This window comes from Miniopterus natalensis, chromosome 2 (assembly GCF_054644295.1).
Source record: "Miniopterus natalensis isolate mMinNat1 chromosome 2, mMinNat1.hap1, whole genome shotgun sequence".
NCBI lineage: Eukaryota > Metazoa > Chordata > Mammalia > Chiroptera > Miniopteridae > Miniopterus > Miniopterus natalensis.
The window spans coordinates 156,159,397-156,180,212 of NC_142082.1; the positions used below are offsets into that span (position 1 = coordinate 156,159,397).

Sequence of the window (20,816 nt, forward strand, 5' to 3'; positions counted from 1 at the left end):
TTTCCTGCTAGTGTGACTGTAACTGTAATTTTTCTTCATGGCTAGGCATACCTTTAATATGTCTATTTCCATTTTATTGTCTGTAAACTTCAAATATAAATCTCTGTAAATAATTTTAATATAACTTTTTAAAAAAATAATTGGTGTAGGCATTGTCTTTTCTGATTAAATATTAAGTAAAGTAGAGCAGAGGGAAGATAGCAGTGCCGGCCCTTAAGAATGACAATACCAGAGGGAGGGAGTCTATGGGTTACTCAGTTACTAAGGCAACCTAATTTCTGAAAATGGCCCTAAATACTTCAAGGAAAGTTTTCCCCTCAGAGAACAAACTAGAAATTAAAAGTAAGGTTGCCGAAGACTTCTGCCATATCTTTCTACTCTAGATATGTAAATGAGAAAGTTGAGGATCAGGCTTAGTTGCTAGTTCTGCTTCTATATTTTACTGTCATAAAATAATTTGTGTTCTACCTTGAAAATCTCTTTGCTTAGGCATTAAAAATTTTATTTTTACAGGAAAGAAAATTATCTCCTAACATGAAAGCAAATAATGCTGTTGATTTTATATTGCAGGTACCTCGTTCCCAAATAAATACAGAAAAGGATTTTTTTTTAGTAGAAATTTCCAACTACAAGAGTACCTTTGACTCTAAACATATTGTTAGCTCCCCCAGATTCCTGCAAGAGAAATGCACAGATGGTGTATTATATTGAGATTCTTGAAAGACTCTCCGTATGTTGATATTAGTTTATGCATGCGACTAACATAGCTTAATTTGCAAATAATAGACAACAAGAACATTTAGTGATAAAATAGAATGCCATTTGGACCATTATTGTTTTCATCATAGAAAATGCAGTGTGGTGTGTAAAGTTGGGGATAAATATGTTTATCTCTGTTAATGGTATGGATGCTTTGCAACAAAGACTTGCTGAATATAAATTGAGGCTGACGGTAGTCATACATTATGTATAAATTGAAGAGCTATGCTGCAAAAGCCTGCATTTCCTGGGTAACAAAACATTTAATATAGAAACTACATATATAATTTTTCAAGTCAGTTCGAAGTTGAAACTGATGGGTCCTATACTGAAATAGAGACATCTAAAAGAATTCAACCTATTCTTCCGGTAGGAAGGCAAAATATTCCTTTCCTCATTTTGTTAAGGCTTTAGACTAGAATTATTCTCTAAAAAGGGTTGGTGCTATTTCACAGATCCATAAAATCTTTCTTACTATGCATGTAACATTCATTTCTCTCATTCTTTCTGTTCAAGTAGCAATGTTCCTAATGAAAAAATTCCATACTAAATGTCTAACAAAATGACTTTGTGTTTCTCCTCTCACACACTGAGGAAATCATGCAGGAAAGGAAAATAAATCATTCTCTTTTGGGGTGAAAGCATTCATATTTGATAAGTGATTTGAAAGTAAAATGAGATTTTTACATCAATGTTTTACATTTTTTATGGACTTATCTCTATTAGTATTCTTTTCAGGAAAGAGTTATTACTAAAAGAAATATGCACATATCAAAAATGCATATGAAAAGTATATTTATAGATCATTTGTGCTAAAGAAATGAAGAAATCTTGCAAAGTGAATGTGAGAAAGAACCTAATGATGAAAGGGTTCTAGGAGAGTATTATTAAAGACAAAAAACCCAAAAATGTTTTGCTTTATATGAGCATAGGACCACAACTTATAAATACTATCTAGAAGATATAAAGAAGAAGAGGAAATAACAAATTACTCAGAGAGGAAAAAAATACAAGAGACAATGCATTAGTAAATTTCTGGTTTTAGAATGTCCTCTGTGTCTTCATATGGCCCCTCTGGATGGGTGTCAAGTCAGAGCTGGACTAGAAATGCGGTTATGGGATCTAAGATAAACTGTTTTACATTCTTGCTCCACCCCTGAAATTCTTTTCTACTACATTTAAAACATTGGTTGGCAATTAGTTCAGCCTTTTTATGTATTTAGAGGCCCTAGGCTCTAGTGAAGTTTTATGAAACTATTTGTAACATATTCCACAGTGGAGAACAGCTTACCATCAAGTTGGGGATGTGAAACAAACAACTATAGAAAGGGTGTATCTACTAAGAAGCCCTGATTGCCTGATATATTCGTAGCCACCTTCAAAGAAAAACAGCTTAGGACCGTTTCTTTATGCATACGTTATGCATCCCAATGCTTTGAAGAATGAATGAGACCAGCGCCTAAACCCAGAATTGGCCTGAGGCACAAGCTCTCCCAGAGATGGGAGTTCAAAACCGAGTCCTTCAGCAGCTCGCTTGATGAAACTCACCTTCCAGAAGTTTGAATGTGAGACCTGCAGAGAGAGTTTATTGGTAACACTGCTGGAGTTAAAGAAGCAGAGATAGAAGGCTACGAAGTCGCTATGGTAGCAGAAAGCTAGAACAAGGAGCGAGCAAGCATGTGTTGCTTGAGTTGGAAGAATGGGGATGGCCAGCTGAGCAGAGGGCCCTGAGCGCTGCTGTGTCCTGGATCCAGGTCCTGTTCTCCACTGATGTGACCGTTGAGACTTTTCTTCCTTTGACTCCGCCGTGGAGCTTCACAGTACATTCCGACTAGCTGGGGCTAACCCGGGTGTGCCTGTTCCTTGCACACTGAGAAGATCCCTCCTAACACCACAAAACAGTAGGAGGGGTCGGGGGTTAAATGCTCAGCTGCACGATCCTTCTTATCTTCAACACCAGATGCTTAGAAGACCTCACAGATATTTGAATGAATATTGAATAAGGGAAATGGGTCAAGTATAATGAGAGTTAAGAGGAGTGGAAATTATTTCTTGCCGAGAGAATCAGAGATAAGCTTTTACGAAGACGCATCTGAGCAGGGCCTTGAAGTCCCAGGGTGCTTAGTTAGAAGTAAAGGGAGGGACGTCGCCCCCACATATATGCTCTAAACATGGGACTTTAAAACTGTTTTTATTTTTATTTATTTATTTTCAAACATATCTTTATTGATTTTGGAGAGAGAAAAGGAGGGAGAGAGAGAGAGAAACATCAATGATGAGAGAGTCATTGATCGGCTGCCTCCTGCACGCCCCCCACTGGGGATCAAGCTCACAACCCGGGCATGTGCCCTGACCGGGAATCGAACCCTGATCTCCTGGATCCTAGGTTGATGCTCAACCACTGAACCACGCCCGGCAGGGCTAAAACTGTTTTTAAAATATTATGTTGTGGTGAAGGTTTTTAAGGTTATGAAGAAAATATACTGGAGGAAATGTTATGAAAATAGTAGTTAAAAGGCCGTACCTTTGAAGGTATTCACTTCCCCATAAACCCAAGGAATAGGTCTTACACCTGGGTCTATGCCCCTTACCCATTACAACCTGTCCTAGCAAGTGCTTGAGGATTAGGGATGATTCAGACATGGAAATAAGAATTCCAGGCAGTGGACAAAGTCATAATAGTGGGACAAATAGGGAAGTAATTAAGTTTAGCTTCAAGTAAAATGTCTGAAGGGAATATTAGTGGGAAAAGAGTTTGGAAATGTAGATTCAGGTTTGATCTTTGTTCTGTAGGCATTTAGGAATTCTAAACAAGGGAGGAAAGCCAGTGTTGTGCTTCACGAAGATTAATATGGAAATAGTATATGAAGTGGATTTGAAGAGGCTAAAACCGAGTTAGGAACCCAGTGTGAAAGGTAATGTGGATTACTGTCACTAAAACTACATGTACTTTTCAGTGCTACTATCTAGTATTCGGGTTAGTGCCTTGCATTTATGTATCATTATTTATTAATGTATTATAGCTCCTTATAATATGTTAGTAACACAGCAATACTACGCATCTTTAATTTATAGCAATGAGATTGCATTCAAGATGCAAAATGCTCTAACAGCTTGTTTTTTCAACAGCACATGAGGAAAAATAATAGCCACTCCACACATTGTTTACTATTTTGGGTAGTGATGTTACTGAAACCTAACCAGTCCTAAATTCTTTTACAAAGTAATGCTTTCTTCTCCAATGCTCTGAAAATTCTTAGATTTGAAAGAAAACCAAAAGCAACCTACCTTGGGATGTTCAGTTTTGTATGTTAATAATGTCTCAGTGCATAGCCTTGCACATTTTGGGATTTTATAAATTCACATTTCACACTGTGAACTCCCGTGCATTACAGCAGCCTGGCTCTAACCATCTGAAACGAGCTCGTGATGAACAGTTTTCAAGTGTTCCATTCTAGAAATATGTTTAAAAGATGGCCCTACAACCTATTGATAATGTCATCAGAGCTCTTTTCTTTTTCTTTATTTGGTAGGATTTCTGATTTTCCTTAGAAAAAGAACCTGCTCAGTGATTCTCAGTCTTTTCTCCCTGAGATACAAACAGTGGGAGGTAGTGACATTCAGCACAGCCGCCCGTGGGAACTAGCTGCAGCTCCCACTCAAGAAACCATGAGAATCCACGTCAGCTTGAGACACATGTGCCAAGGATAACTCTAAACACAAGTTAAAAATTTTAAGCCCGGCCAGGCATGGCTCAGAGGTTGAGCGTCGACCTAGGATACAGAAGATCACGGTTTGATTCCCAGTCCGGGCCCATGCCCGGGTTGTGGGCTCGATCCTCAGTCGGGGGCATGCAGGAGGCAGCCGATCAATGACTCTCTCATCATTGATGTTTCCATCTCTCTCTCCCTCTCCCTTCCTCTCTCTGAAATCAAGAAAGATATATTTTTAAAAAAATTTTTAAAGCCAACTTAAGTATGAAATACTTTAGTATTAGTCACAAATGACTCTTATATATCCTCACAACTAAACACATCACAACACCGTGCTTAGTTGAGAACTGTTAGACTGGTGATGCTGTTGCCATGGAGCAGTACTCAGTGTCCGTAAGATACACACACAACGCACTCCCCCCATCCACACATGCGCATTCCCAGTCTTAACAAGACATAGGCTCTTGCATTTCTTCATTCTTACCTCTGTTTTCTTTTTTTTTTAAAGTAGTTTTTTCTTTTAACATATCTTTATTGATTTCAGAGAGAGGAAAGGAGGGCGAGAGAGAGATAGAAACATCAATGCTGAGAGAGACATCGATCGGCTGCCTAGCCCACAACCCGGGCATGTGCCCTGACCGGGAATCGAACCCCGATCTCCTGGATCCTAGGTCGATGCTCAGCCGCTGAGCCATGCCCAGCCGGGCCTTACCTCTGTTTTCAAACTCTATCAACAATTACATACAATTGCATAGAATTTGCTATTTTATTTTAATTTAATTTTTCAACTTATTGATTGGAGAGAGAGAAGCATTGATTTGTTCCACTTATTTATGCGCTCCTTGGTTGATTCTTGTATGTTCCCTGACTGGGGATCAAACCTGCAACCGTGGCGTATCAGGATGATGCTCTAACCAACTGAACTATCTGGCCAGGGCCATGCTCTTTGATTTTATATGTAAGTACATTGAATCGCAACAAAATTTTGATTTAGAAAATTAGATTGGTTATTGAGGACTTACTTTGTTTTGTGTTCCTAAAACTGATTTCAGAGTAACAGGTATTCTAAACCAGTGATTTTCAACCTTTTTCATTTCATAGCACACATAAACTAATTATTAAAATTCTGCAGCACACCAAAAAATATAATTTTTTGCCAATCTGACAAAAAAAAATATATACTTTTGATTCATTCACACTGGACAGCTATTCTTATGTTAGCTATTGTCATTTTTTTATTTGACAATCTAAGGGAAAAGAAGTCAGTACCTCTGACAAAATTGTACGTTTTAAAAATTCTTGTGGCACACTGGTTGAAAGTCACTGTTCTAAACCATAAAGAGAAAACAGAAATATACAAAATATATTCAAAGGTGGTTAAATGCCTTATCTCACATAAAATCATGAGAATTTGCATTCTGATCACAATTTTATCTATTAACAGAGCTCATTTGGGTGGTTCTCTGAGGGAAGGAGCCTTCCAGGCTGGAGGAGCAGTAAGTTCAAAAGCCCTGAGGTGTGTCTGCTGCTCTGTCCTGGGAGCAAGAGGAGGCCAGTGTGGCAGCAAAAGAGCAAGCGAGGGGAGGAGGAAATGTGATTAGGAAGTTAAGGAGGTCCCTGGTGGGTCACTGTGCCAGGTTTGCCTTAGAATGAGATAGGAAGCTATTGGCCGTTTTGAACAGAGGAGTGCAAGATTTTATTGTGACTGACAGTAGACGGGATACAATACGAATTTAAGGTCACCTAAGTGATGACTTCTAGAGAGCCAAGGTGTTTTATGGAGCTGGGCTAAGGTTTAGTGTCTGAGGAGTTTTATAGTTTTGGTATTTTTCTATAACAAAGGAAAGAAGGGAAGAAAGGAAGGAGGGAGGGAACAAGAGAGAAACAAAGGAAGGAAGAAAAATAAAAGAAATCAAGCATTCTTGAGACATTACGAGTAGTAACCTTCATTACAACGTTATCCATGTTCCTGACAAACCTGGTAAATTAAAATAACCTGAAGAATATATAGTGTATTTATAGTCACAAGAAATACATAATAATTCTTTGGTTTTGCTCACAAGTTTTCTTTTAGCCAGGACAAAATCTGCTTCTCTGTCAGTTAAACTATCTGCAAAAGGCATAAAATTTGTATTTGGAAACATTTCATTGGCATTCTGGGAAGTTCAATTAATTAATGTCTGTAAAGTACTTTGAGATCATCAAGAACACAAAATTGACCTAAAAACAAGGGCTTTCAATTATTGCAAGGAAGTCCATTATTTGGGGCATCTGTTTTAGCTTTATACATTATCCTAGCAACAATTTCTCCTGATCACCATTATCAATCGATGCTGTCTTACAGAGACTCAGAGAGCTGGTCCTGAGAAGTAAAATGACAAATTTGGAAAAGCTAATTACTGTATTGGTCTCTATTAAATTTGGTCTTGTTTTATTAGCAAAAAAAATAATAAAATTAAAAACATTTCTTTTGAACAGTAGTTCTCAAACTATGGTCTGGGCACCCCTGGGGGTTTCAAGACATTTTTACTACACGTGATCTTAACCAAAAGGCCGAGAAGCAATCAAGACATTTTTAGAAGGTCTATCAGGTCAAATCTGCATTCACAGTAATACCAAGATCTTATTTTCTTTTTTCACTTTCATTTCTCTTATGAGTGTAGTGACGTTTTCTAGAGGCTATGTGTGATATCTAAACAGACAGAATGCAGGAGCAGATGTGAGACTCTAACTTCTTTTTTTAAGCCAGACAGGAAAGAGACTTGCAAACATGTTAAAACAATACTATTCTTCTCACTACTTTTTATTTATTTTTAATCCTCAAAGGATATTTTTCCCATTGCTTTTCAGAGAGTGGAACGCGGTGGGGAGAGAAAGAGAGAGACATCGATGTGAAAGTCACACTGATTGGTTACCTCTGACTGGGGATAGAGCCCACAACCGAGGTACATGCCCTTGGCTAGAACCAAACCCAGGACCCTTCAGTCCACAGGCCTACGTTCTATCCACTGAGCCACATGGACTAGGGCTCACTACTTTTTAAACTATAAATATCTTCATTAACATGTTTTTTTTTCTTTTAAATGAACTAAATAAGCAACTCAGTAAAATTTAAAAAGTATATGAAAGGATCCTGAAATCAGAAAGTCTGAGAACTGCTACTTTGGAATGTAAGCTCCAAGAGGGCAGAGATTTTAGTGTTTTGTGCCTTAACACGCCAAATATCCCAAAGAGCCTAGCATATAGCAAGTGCTTAATAAATTCTTGTTGAATGAATGGTTATTAAGATGTTAGATGAACTAACATGGGCTTCCTAAGGGCCTGAGACAAATGGTAATAGATGTGTTTGTTGAGGTTGGTGCATACATTAGGGTAGAATTGCTTTATGCAGACATTAGAATTATTCCTGAAAGGAATGCAGAATAAAATGAAATAATCATTTATATTTCCATTTATAACTTCTCCACATATTCACAAACCCCTGAAATAAGAATTATGACTAAATTAGTGAAAACAAAGACACTCCTTTGAGTTTTCAGCATGTAACTGTCTGGCCTTCTATTCTTTTTGGTACATTCACAGACTCTTGCATCTTGCCTCTCCCTGGGTATTTGACAAGATGAACAATCTTCCACAGAGACTAGAAGAATTTAGCCAAAAAAGTGACTTGCTTCTTTCAACTGAGGACATATCGATGCTAAATTAGATGCCTGGTCCCAAAGGGACCTCATGCCTCTAGACTCTAGAATGTTGAATTGATGCGCACAAGTAAAGTTCTGTTGGAATGCACTTTACCACGAATGGAATAGGAGCATCTTACAAAGTATTCAATAACTGTGATTAAGGAGAAGAGACAAAAACCAGGAAAATCAGGCTTGTAATCAGACGGTTGTCCAATGAGTACCTCCTTGGGGAATTAGAAGGAAGTAATTTTAAAAAATACTCCTGATTTCTAACCTTTCTAAAAAGAAAACAAGCATTCAATCAAGTACTGTTGTGCTAGGTAGATAGAAACAAAAGTAAGAGACTTTAATTGACTTGCAAAGTCCTTACTTAGAGTAGATTATTTTCTTTGTAATATAGCAATATTACACAAATTTTTATTAAGTGACTACATCGTGCCTCAGTCTCTCTGGATATTGAGGATCCAGTGTTCCCTGGCTCATGAAATTTATATTTCAGGGAGGAAACAGACAAGCAAACATATAAACCACCAAGGTAATTTCAGGTATGATAAGCATGATAAAACAAGCCCCTGTGTGAAGGAGTGATTTGCTGGAGAGTAGAGTTAGGGAACAGGGTGGGGAGTGCTGGTTTAGACTGGGTGTTGGGGAATCTCTCACTGAAGTGGTGGTATTAATCTGACACCTGAAAGGCAAGAAGAGGCTCGCTGGCAGGAGCATGCTCAGCTGAGAAAACTGCTAGTTCAAGGCCCGGAGGATGGAATGAGCTTGGTATGTAAAGGGAAGAAAAAGGTGACTAGTGTAGTTGGAGCTAGTGATGAAAGGGGTCATATGTGGGTGTTCAGATGTAGGTAGAAACCGCTGCATGAAGTGACTTGAATGAATTTGAATTTTCTTTTGAGAGCAATGAAAAACCTTTGGAGAGCTGGATCAGGTCAAGTGATCGATTTGCATATTGAGAAGAACCTGTCTGGCTGCCCCACCTGAAATGGATCGTAGGGAAGCAAGTGTAGAAGCAAAGGATCCACTAACAGATGGCCATCCCCTGGGAGAGGGACAATGGATGGTGGCTTGGAATGCAATGGTAGCAGTGAAGAAGAGAAGTGGACAGACACGGATTGATTTGTTCTTTGTTTAAAATCGTGTTTGAAACGTGTTTGGCTCATTGGAGGAGTTTAGCAAATGCTCCAGGCTTAAACACAAAGCTTGCACAGACTCACGGATTTGTGCTGGCTCACAGGGCTAGTAAATTCAGCTGGTGTACCATTCCCACTGCCACTGGGTACTGGTATACATTCACAAAAACCCTTACCTGAGGTCTCTTCCCCTCCCAATCTTCTCTGCATTTGTTGCCATTCTAATGTTCCTTGAGCATTGCTTTCATTGTGTTTACCTTGCTGATAAGCACATTACATGTACTTGTGTAGTTATTGAGTAATTGCAGTGGACTAGGCTTGTATGGGTGGGTGGGGTTCACACACTTAAGATATGGCTCTTGCCTCTAGGATTTTAGAATTTCCTTGGGAGACATAACCCATATGAAGTAATCGAGAGAGAGATAAAAAAGATGGCATAATTAACAAAGCTTTCATTAAAGGAGTTCGGACTTATTCTAGATCTTGAAAGAGAGAATTTTAGCAGAGAGAGGCAGAAAGATACTGGGTGAAAAAGGAACAAAGACACAGTATCCTAGTTTTGTGCCACAGAGAGGGGAATTGCTTGAGGAGAGGAGAGCATCTGCTTTGGGAGGTGGGAGACAAAGTCACAGGGCAGGACAGTGCCAGACAATGGGTGCCATCAAAAGCGGGGCACCAAGAATTTAGCCTTGATTCAGTTGGATATAAAGAGTTATTAAAAATTTGTAAGCAAGATTCACTCTTAGTGAGGGCTTAGCTGAGAACAGAGATCACTCCCCACTAGAATTTCTAAGGTATTTATCTTCATCGTTAGGTACTTACCTTGTAACTCTTTGCACTTTTAAAATATATAATCTGCATGAGTGCGGCCTATATGGAGTGGGTATAGAGGAAATGTTTGACGATGATGAAAGACATGTGTAGGAAAGATTAATTTGGCAGCGGCATACGGCCTGAATTGAAAAGAAGAAAGCCAGGAGGTAGGACAGTCACAAGGAAGCTGCTGCAGGAGTACAGGTGTGAGCAGGAGAATATGGAAGAAGCAGGTATGAGAAAATGCTTTGGAAGTATAATTAAAGGGAGCTGTAATCAATTCAAATGCAGAGTGGATTAAAAATTAATTTTAAGTTTTCAAATATAAAGTTTCGAAGGACCATGATACACCTCAAGCAAGATGGAAAACTTGGGAGAGGGTATTAGTTTGGGAGGGTTAAGAAGGGAAATTTGGTTTTGGACAGGCATCTGAGATAATGACAGGTTATTCATTTAGAAATGATCTAGGAAATTGGCTAGATGAGAATGAAGTGACTGTGCAGAGACTGGGCTGAAGCTTTGTTATGATTTCATTCATTTCAACAGATATTTATAGAGGTCCTACTATGTGCTAAGAGCTATGGGATATAGAGTTAAAATCAGCATGGGCTTTGAGGAATTAACAGCCTACCAGGGAAAACAGATATGAAACAAAAGAATACAGAGTGTAATGAAATAAGAGTATAGAGGAGAAATAAGAGTCCAGAGGAGGTTAAGTGTTCAGTAAGCAAATTAAATAGCATCCATTTAGCAGTAGGAATTTCCCACCTGAGAAAACTGACAGAGTCCATAAAAGTATCCAGAGGTGGTTCCTCCTGCTTAACTTTCCCTGACTGTGTCTTGCTACTTTGGCCACCACTGTCTGGACCCAGGATGGCACCTGTTGGGTGAAAGCCCCAAAAGTCTAAATTCAGAATCACTTATGAAGAACTGACACGAAGCCTTATTCAAATTCATCAGCGCTTTAATAAGAGAAACTACATACCCGGTCAAAGCAGCTGCTTGCTCTAGTGGTGGCCACCAGGGAAGAATCCACCCCTCCTAGGACAGGGTCTCTTTTTCATAGGGGGTTAATAGTAAAAGCATATGGTGGGTAGTCACGTAGACCACCAGAAAGAACAATGCATTTCTAAGTTAACAGATAACATCACACAGTTATTCACATTCTATACATTCATTAACCTCCTTCCAGGGGCCTGACGTTTATCTTTGGGCAGCATTCCAGCTTTCTGGGTAGTCAGCCAAACCTGAGGCTACAGAGAGTTAAACAGTCACAGAAAGTTAAACAGAGAGTCCAACATTTCCCAGATGCCTTTACTGCTGGAGCCATATTAAATCTCTAAAGTGAGTTCCCCGACAGCACCCAAAGGCAGTGATCTCTAAACAACGCATAAACAAGGCTGGCCACCAATTAGGTGGCCCACAGGAACACTGGGTCCCATGAAGGCCTTTCTTATTGAATAGTGAATGACCCTCTCTCTTGGGATGTTTTAAATGTAAGTCATACAGAGTAGTCACTAGAAGCAGAGGTCGCAGAAGCTGACACTAATATGAGAAAGCAGCAGAAAGATGCTCATTCAGGAGAATGGCAAACATTCCTCTAGTATGGGGAATAGATGCTTATTAATGAGGGGATGAGCAAGGGACCCCAGCCTGTTGCTGGATTACAAGAACTGCAGTTGATTCTTAGAATGAGCAGTAGTTCTGGCTGATGATATGACTTACTGAAGTCTCCTTATTTCCTTAAAATAAACCCTCAGAATTTGCAGTGCTCTGAACATGTCTTGGCATTTTATATCATAAGAGCCCAACTAACACAAGGTATTTCTGCTGTTTGCTTTGATTGTATCTTCAGAAGAGGGTATCTTATGAAGGGTCAGTATGATCTTCATAAAGCAAGATCAAAAGAATGTGGGCACGTGGACACGTGTACATGGCTGCCTTCCCAGAAGAGTGTAACAGTAGAGGGTAGAAATACAGTTAGGTCTTAGAGTAAGCCTGGAATCCCCAGGTTCGCACTTTTTGTCACCCCTCTCCTCTTTTCCCATGGTGATCGCAGTACAGGATTGTGTGCTTGTCCTTGGGGACAACAAAGAAAGGGAGAGCCAGGGAAACTATTCACTGAAGCCACCAGGCTTGAGGAAGAGAAACCCCTCAAAAATAGAGAGTGCAGCTTCCAAGGGAAGAGAGGAATTTGAGTCTAGATCAAAGTTTCCCAATGTACAGACTGCTTACCACAAGTTTAAGATCACCTGATTTAATAAAAATGAAGATTTCTAGTTTACCTTAGACCAAATGAATGGAATATCAGGGTGAGGGGCCTAGGAACTTGCATTTTTGTAACTATGTCAAGTGCTTCATAAAGTGCTTACCTTTGAGATCCAATGAAATATACCCTGGAGGCTGATGGCTTCTGAGAAAGCACCCAGGACTGACTGGTGAAAAGGCTTCACATAGCATGTATGTACATTGCTGTAGCAGTGAAAAGAGGGAGAATGTGTGTGAGATGAAGCTGGAAAGTGGGGTGCATGGGACAGATAATGGGGTTCAGATTTGCTTTGGGAATCATGAGCCTAGATGATAACTGAGACCATATGAATGGATTAGGTTTCTGCTAAAACCAGAATTTTTATAATCAGCATAAAAGTGCAATATAAAGCCTTCCCCCCTCTATATTTGTCCTTTTAAGATTTATGGAGCACCAACTACAGGGAGAACATTGTATTAACAGCTGTCAGAGAAAACAAGAGCTCATCATGTACTTGAAGTTGGACAAAATAAATCAGTGATTCATATTTAAGTGACTACAAAGCAACATACAAATAAGTGCAAATTCATTCACTTAACAAAAACTCATTGTGTCCATTATGTGCAGCCTCTTTTCTAGACTTCATAGGATATGGTTTATCAGAAGGTGACCTGGGTGAGTTTAAAGGCAGGTGGTAAGAAGGTGAAAACAGAGATTACAGAGAGTTCAAGACATTTAGTCTAAGTACAGATTTAGAGGCAGGTTTCAGAAGGAGGGTACATAACTTCATTCAACATTCCACACATATTTATTGAGTGTCTATTGTATTGTAGGCACTGGAAACTCAGCATTAAGTAAAAAAGACAGAAAATATACCTGCCCTCATCGAGCTTATATTCTGGTGGGAGAAACAAGAAAACAAGATATAGTATATTAGAAGGTAGTAATTGCTTGAGGGAAAAATAAAACAAGCAGAGGGATAGATTGGGGGGAAGGAGGGAGAGATCCGGTATCGCAGATGATCTTATGGGAAGAACTCATTGGAAGGCATTTGAACAGAGATTTCTGAGTAGGCGTCCGAGGAAGCTTTGGGGAATTACAGTGGATGAGCTTCCACGGCTGCCTCTTCTGCCTGGGGCCAACTGCGATGAGAGGGAGACAGCAACAGGCCCTGCAGACTACAGCCCCCAGGAGTAGGAAGAAAGGGTGACAGTTGCTGTAAGGCCTACATTAACAGACATAACGGTTGGGATTTAAAATAATTGTTTTATTCGTGTTTTATGATGTGGACCACTTACCTTTCTAGGTAGTTTATCCACACGGATTCTGGGTCTGCTAGCAGGTTCAATTGTCCCACTGTTCAATGTGTTAACTCCCTGAATGTTAACTGATTCATCTCAGTCTTCTAATTGATGTTTGAATGATTCTCCTCGGGTCCAATCTGTCAAGGGCATTTCTACTTAAAAATAATTTGCCTTCTGAGTGTGCCCTCAGGGGCAAGAGGTGAATTTGAGGTCCCTGTTTAGAGTGGCCTGTGATGGCTTCACAATAGCCATAGAAACAGCAAAAAACAGCAGACCCCTCCCCCTAAGACCGGTGATACAGGGTCTGCCCGGTTGGTCGGGGCCTGGGGCTAGGTTCCCAGCCCGAGCGCCCAGGTAGGTTAAGACCCGCGGGGCCCCGAGAGCCCCGGGGTGGGGACCTGCTCGGCGTCTCCCTCCCACGTCTGCCGACCGCCCGTTCATTTCCATGCAGTCAACCATAGTCAATGGATGTGAACAAGTGTAGGGACCGCGGGATTTCCGCAGCCTCTCCGCGCAGACCCGACCGGGGTGCAGCGGCTCGCTCGCGGCGCCTCCCGGGTCGGCGTGGGGCCGACGGCGCGCCGGCCGGGTCCGAATCCGCCGCTGCGGGTTGGGCGCTGCGGCGAGAGCCCGGGGGCGCGCCGCCGCGCGGGTCCCGCGGAGAGCCCGCCGAGGCGCCGCCCGGCCCCGGGCCCCGCCGCCCGGCCGCGCCGCCCCCTCCCCCGCCAGCCCGGCCCCGCCCCTCCTCCGGGCCGCTCGCTTCCCTCTTCCCACACCGCCCTCGGCCGCTCCCTCCCGCACGCCCGTCGGAGAGGAATCGAGCGCCGAGCGCGTCGATCGCTCTGCCCTCTGCGGCCGCCCGGCCCCGAACCCATCGGTGCGCTCGGAGCTCGATTTCCCTAGGCGGCGGCCCCGGCGGCGGAGGCACGGTGGCGGCGGCGGCGGCGGCGGCGGCTGCTCGGCCAGTACTCCCGGCCCCCGCCATTTCAGACCGGGAGCGAGCGCGGCGCGGACACTGAAGGCGGCGGCGGGGGTCAGAGGCTCGGCGGCTCCCAGGTGCGGGAGAGAGGTACGGAGCGGACCTCCCCTCCTGGGCCCCTGCCCTGGACCCGACCCTCCGCGCCCGCGCCGGGCGGGGCCGGCGGCGAGTGAATGAATTAGGGGTCCCGGAGGGCCGGGGAGGGGGCGCGGGCGCGGAGCCCCGGAGGGCGGGGGGCGGTCGCCGCGGGGGGGACCTGCAGCGGGGGGCGCGGGGACGCGGCGACGCGGGGAGTGAGGACTAGGCGGTGCGGGGCTGAGGAGGGTGAGGCTGGAGGCGGTCGCCGCTGGTGCTGCTTCCTGGACGGGGAGCCCCTTCCTTCCTCCTCCCCGAGAGCCGCGGCTGGCGGCCGCCGGGGAGAGGCTGGCGGCCCGGCGGGCTGCCCCTCGGGGCGGTCGGGGCGGCGGAGGTTACTCCCCGGCGCGCCAGCCTCCCCTCCCCCTGGCCGTCCTTCCCTCTCCCCGGCGCTCCCGCACCTCTCCCTCCCGCGCCGGCGCCCGCCCGGCCGCGGTGCCGCCTTCGCCGCCGCATCCAGCATCTCTAGGACGGAGGAATAAACTTCTCCCTCGAGCGCAGACCGGACGGATAGGGGTCCCTCTCAGGGTGTTAGGGCATATGTGCGGTAGGGGGAGGTCACGTTTTGGGAGAGCTTGGGAAAGTGCTTAGAGACCACTGTTTGAGGTTATTGTGTTTGGGGAAAAAAATGCATCTGCAGCCGAGTTCCTGACTGCTCCCCTCCCCCATGCACGGGCTGTGACATTGCTGTGGCCACAAAGGAGGAGGTAGAGATGGTGGTGGAAGAACAGGTGGCCAACACCCTGCAATGTAAAGCCTGTGACTTCGTGAAAAGGAAAAAGTTAATCCCAGAAGGTCTGTTTTGTTTTGTTAAGTGAAAACACAACGCAGAAAACCCGCAGAGCAGAAGCAGGGCTTTTCCCTTGCTAGTTGAGTGTAGACAGTAATAGCCAGAATCATCCTTTACCCGTAATTTGCCTGTTCTTGTCCTTTCCCTCATCTCTTCTGTATTACCCTCATCCCTACAAATTTAACCTTCATCCCAGGAGTTGTCACAGTACTCTTAAACAGCACTGACAATTTTTTTTTTTTTAAACTGACTTACAGGAGGAGTTAATTGTAGCAATCTTCCAGCCAACTGCTTGAAATACTCTTAGGCAGGTGCATACTATAGCTGAAGTTCTAAGCTAACCTTCTTAAATATTGATATCCATCAAAACAGGGGTTAAAAACAAAGAGGTATTTTCTAATTGTTACACAACATATATGTTACATTTGTAATGGAAAAAGTAATTTAAAAACAAATTGTAAAGGGGAAAAGTCTGTTCATAATAATCATCTCAGAATCAACCATATGAGATGTCACTCTTAGGTCCTAAATGCTGACTCCAACATTGACATCAAATATGGTTGATAACTAACACTGCTTGCTTTGAAACAGTAGCCATCCACAGGCATACTTGGTTTTAAGAGATAGTAGATGAGATGATAATTCAGTTTTATGACCAAAAAAAGTGATTTCCCCCTCTCTCTCCTTTAACAAGATGTTGGGTTCTGGTCCCATTTCCACCCCTTGCTAGCTTTGGTAGCTTTGGGTGAGGGGGTTCCTTCTGGCATGTGATCTTCAGTAAGCCTCCTTGGGAACCCAGTTCTCTCTAGTGGACTTAAATATTACTTGATATTTATAATCCAGTTTAAGGATCCCCCTCCTCCCCCGAAACAGCCACTCACAAGCAAGTAGACCAGAAGGTGTGTTTCTCTCAGAGTTCACACATGTATATAAAACTAAGTTCTAATCCAGTACCTGTCCACAGGCTTTCCTAGGCTAGCAAACTTTTGGTTGTAAGGATCTCTTTATACTCTTCAAAGTTATCGAAGATCCCAACCTGTGGTATGTCAATATTTACCATCACAAAAATGAAAACTGGGAGTTTTAAACCTTTATTAATTCATGTAAGAATAGAAACAGGAAGCCCATTACTTGGTAACATAAATAGCATTTTTTATGAAAAATAACTTTTTCAAAACAAAAACAAATTAGTGAAAAGAATGGCATTGTTTAACACTTTTGCAAATCTCCTTAATTATATGACAATAGAAGACATCTGGCTCCTCATATCTGCTTCTGCATTCAGTCTGTTGTGATTACACATCTGGAAAACTCTACACTTGTGAAAGAACAAGAGTGGAAAGGGTAATCAACATCATAGAATTTTTATAAAAACAGTTTTTAACTTCTTGGACCCTTTGCCCCACAAAAGCCTTAGGAACCCTAATGGGTTCCTGGACCACATTTTGAGAGCTACTGTTCTAGGCTATCCAATTTGTTTTGCAGGATTTGGTGGGCAGGGATATATTTTGGTGTGATTTTCCTCATCTGTCCCATTTGCTACCACCCGTAAGTGGGAGCAAACAGAATAAGACACATGTTTCTAATGGCTCCCAAGGTGGCTGTAGACAAGACCAAATAAAGCTAGGTGGCAGGGAATAGACCAGGGAACTGTAATATAACAGTGACAGCAACAGTTGTCTAGCCTGTCTGCTCTTTGTGAGAGGGCTCAGAAATACGGTAAGGAGGTGGTTAGTATGTTATCATTTGGAAAACCATATTACTTTATTTTTCTCTGCCTATTTGGATAATTGTCTTCAGTAAATAGGATGCTGCGTGTATATAGTGTTTATATCTGCACATTCCGTTCATTAATTTGGAACTACTTACAATAGTGCATTTACTGCCATTCTTTCCACTGTTTCTTATTTATAATAATATCATGTAGTGATTGAGGGAGAGGAGATAAATAAATTCATTTTATTTCAAAAAGTTTGAAACAACTGACTAAAAAAAGATTTTCTGCCTTGTACTGTTAACCTTACAAATTGTCAATATTTATTGCAGTTATTGGGCAATGATGTATGAGATGCAAAGAGTAAAAGTCACTTGGATTCCTGAGAAATAGTCACATCTTTTTAAAATTTTCTCATTAAAAGCAGTAACTATTTTAAAATTTTATATAATTATATTTTTCTTGTGCAAAGTACTATTTTCAGCATTAACATAGGATTATATGTTGTGATTGATGATTTAATCAACTGTACTGAAATATTTCAAAATTCTCAAAGTTCTCATACCATTATTTTCCCCAGCAGATATATTACAGATTAAAATGTTCATCAAATATTATCCTTATCTGCTTTGGTGTCTCTGTTTTTATTTCATTTTGTCACTACACAGTGAGCTTTATTTGACAATCCTTCCACCCCTCCCCCCCAGTCTGATTCTTGCTAATTATTCAGGAGAGCTAACTATGATGATGCTTTTTAAAAGTTTTCTGTAGGTCTTGGCTTCAACAAAGACACTCAGCATGCCCACTTGTAACTCTTAGGGGCCATAGCCAACTAGGAGAGATAGCTGTCAACAGTTTTGTGTGGGTGTGTCCACAGGGTATAGAGCATTGCACTAGACGCTTGTACTGAGTAAAAGTCATGACATGTTCCTTTGAGAGCCATTAACTGCTACAGAATAGCAGACTGGCTGTTTAGATAGCACAACCTGAATATAAGATAAAAGAACTTTGTACTCTGAATGCATTTTCCTGAAATGTTGAATGGGCGAGTTTGTAAATGTGTGATTCATTAAAAAACACATCTGTAGTCAACTTACGTTTTTATCATTGAATTTTGCGAGGTATTTTGATATAATTTGCCATATGAAGGTGAATTTGCATTAAAAGGTATTGATAGAGTGTTTGGCTTCTATTAACCTCGTGTGTGACACATGTTCTAATTTAGTTACATTTTCGTTATTTTTATTATAAGGCCCGCTGAAAATGACTGAATATAAACTTGTGGTAGTTGGAGCTGGTGGCGTAGGCAAGAGTGCCTTGACGATACAGCTAATTCAGAATCACTTTGTGGATGAATATGACCCTACAATAGAGGTAAATCTTGTTTTAATATTATGTATATTGATTTGTGCACGCCCATCCTTTGGGTACAAAAAACTTTTCTTTGATCATTTTTTGTGTGGCTATGCATTACAAGTCAGTGATACTGAAAATAATTGTATTAAGCTATCAGAAATGCATTTAGGTTTTAAAGCCTTACTCTGAAGTTATACATAACCATAGATATGAGAGCCCATCTTCTCTTGGGAGAATCTCAAGATTCATGACATTCCTTCTGTGTTAGTATGTGTGCATTTTGATTAGAAGTGTATTTCAGAGTTTTGTGAGAGAGTAAAGTGTGAATATACATCTTATCTGTACCTGTTTTTTTTAATGTGGCTATTATTTTTATGGGTTTGTTTTTGTTTTTTGTTTGGGGTTTTTTGGTATTTTGATATGTTAGAATTGAATTGTACTGGTGAAATATAATCATTTGAAAGTTGATTAAAAACTTAATTAGTAGTATTTCCCAGTTTCCTCTTCATATTGAAGTAGTGGAGAACCTACAGCTACCTGATGCATTTTTAAAAACTCATTCTTTGCACACACACATATATATATATATATATATATATATATATATATGTGTATATATATATATATCAGATGATATATATACCCTTATAAACATATATAAGGGTACAACTACCAATCCTTACCTTTACTTTGCAGCCCTTTTTAAAAATATATATATTTTATTGATTTCAGAGAGAGGAAGGGAGAGGGAGAGATACAGAAACACCAATGATGAGAAGAGTCATTGATCAGCTGCCTCCTGCACGCCCCCTGCTGGGGATTGAGCCCGAAACTCAGGCATTTGCCCCATGCGGAATCAAACTGCAATCTCCTGGATCATAGGTCAATGCTCAACCACTGACCTATGGCCGGTGGGGCTGCAGCCCTTTTTTAATTTACTCAAGGAAATGTTAGAATTGTTTTTATTACAAATTGATTAGTGAATAATTTTCAGGCCTTCTTATTTTAATGAAAAATCACCATGGTATGGGCCAACAGCAAAATGATAGAATGAAGGCCTGAAGGAGACCTTGAAAGGTCAGGTCGTATCAAGCAGATAAGGATTACTTTAATCCCAAAGACCTGCAGGAGGGGATGGCACAACTGTCCTAGTTAACTCATTTCAAGAATTACTGTTTTTTATGCATAATCTGAATCTTCATGTTAAGTTTAACTCTGGAGATGGAAATAAGTATACCACCTCATCTTTGAAATAGATTTACACTGTTGGATTATTTCTTAGACTTCTTTACTCCTGGTTAAGCAAGCAATCCTAACCCCCTAGCTTTTATTCTAGGCCTGATATACCAATTGTTCAAATCAGCTCTGAAAAATTTCCTAGAACTTGCTCTGAGTTCCAAGCTGTGTAATGTCTTCAAGAAACACTTTGACTGCACTGAGGTAGATTCTGAGGGCTATGGTGGCCTTGGGAAATGTTTATGCAATATAGAACTGAGAGTTCATTAGATAAGTTTTATAAGGAAATGTCAAATATTTTTGATACTGCAGGAAAACCGTGGAGAAATAAGGCTGTAAGCAAAGATTTGATTTAAACAGAGAAGCACTTTTTGTGTGGCTTCCAAATTTAAGAATTTGCAGTAAAGGGGAAGAGTCTAACTGAAGTGGACCACCTATCTAATAATCTCTGTATATTTTCTCTTGACAAGTCAGTTCAATGTTGTGTGATGGTTTGGTCTTGTTTTCTTTTTATCTTGAAGGCGGATTAAGTAGTTAACTTATTTCTAAAGCCAAGGCTGCTTGGCGTACTTCACCATTTGAATCAGAAGTAAAAGGAAGTTTTAAATAGAATTCAGGTTAAGCATGGAAGTGTTCCTGGGATTTTGGAAGATGGCTTTAGCAGAAGGACCCACCATCTTCTCTGAAAATCTGAGGAATTCCATTATACTGTTCCCTGCCAGAGGTCATGAATGTTTTATGTATGATAATGTGATAAAATGGCTTAGGACACCCTTTGGTCACAGTTGTTCAAGTGCAATATAAATCTTACAGAGCTAAAGCTAAAAGTTAATTCTTTATTTTAGGGGAAGGTAGAAAAAGTTTATAAACTCAAACCCATAACTTATTATGATTTCTGCCAAACCAGAGGACTTGACTCTGGGAACATTGATTACCTATGAACTTTGAAA

The 20,816-nt window shown here is 41.2% G+C and overlaps 1 protein-coding gene and 1 long non-coding RNA gene across 2 annotated transcripts in view; one reads left to right on the forward strand and one right to left on the reverse strand.

The window, feature by feature from the left end:
- The window catches only part of LOC107525260 (uncharacterized), a 29,038-nt gene extending 14,809 nt beyond the window's left edge, over positions 1-14,229 (reverse strand). Inside the window, exons 1-2 of the long non-coding RNA XR_001602043.2 lie at positions 13,651-14,229; positions 12,477-12,576 (exon numbers count right to left, since the gene is read on the reverse strand). This is a non-coding gene — a long non-coding RNA (uncharacterized LOC107525260). The remainder of the gene's footprint in view (positions 1-12,476; positions 12,577-13,650) is intronic.
- Positions 14,230-14,652: 423 nt separating this feature from the next.
- Positions 14,653-20,816, forward strand: part of KRAS (KRas proto-oncogene, GTPase) — a 41,595-nt gene continuing 35,431 nt past the window's right edge. Inside the window, exons 1-2 of the mRNA XM_087814753.1 lie at positions 14,653-14,725; positions 18,527-18,648. Of these exons, the coding sequence (XP_087670879.1) occupies positions 18,538-18,648 (111 nt within the window). The 5' untranslated portion in view covers positions 14,653-14,725; positions 18,527-18,537. The remainder of the gene's footprint in view (positions 14,726-18,526; positions 18,649-20,816) is intronic.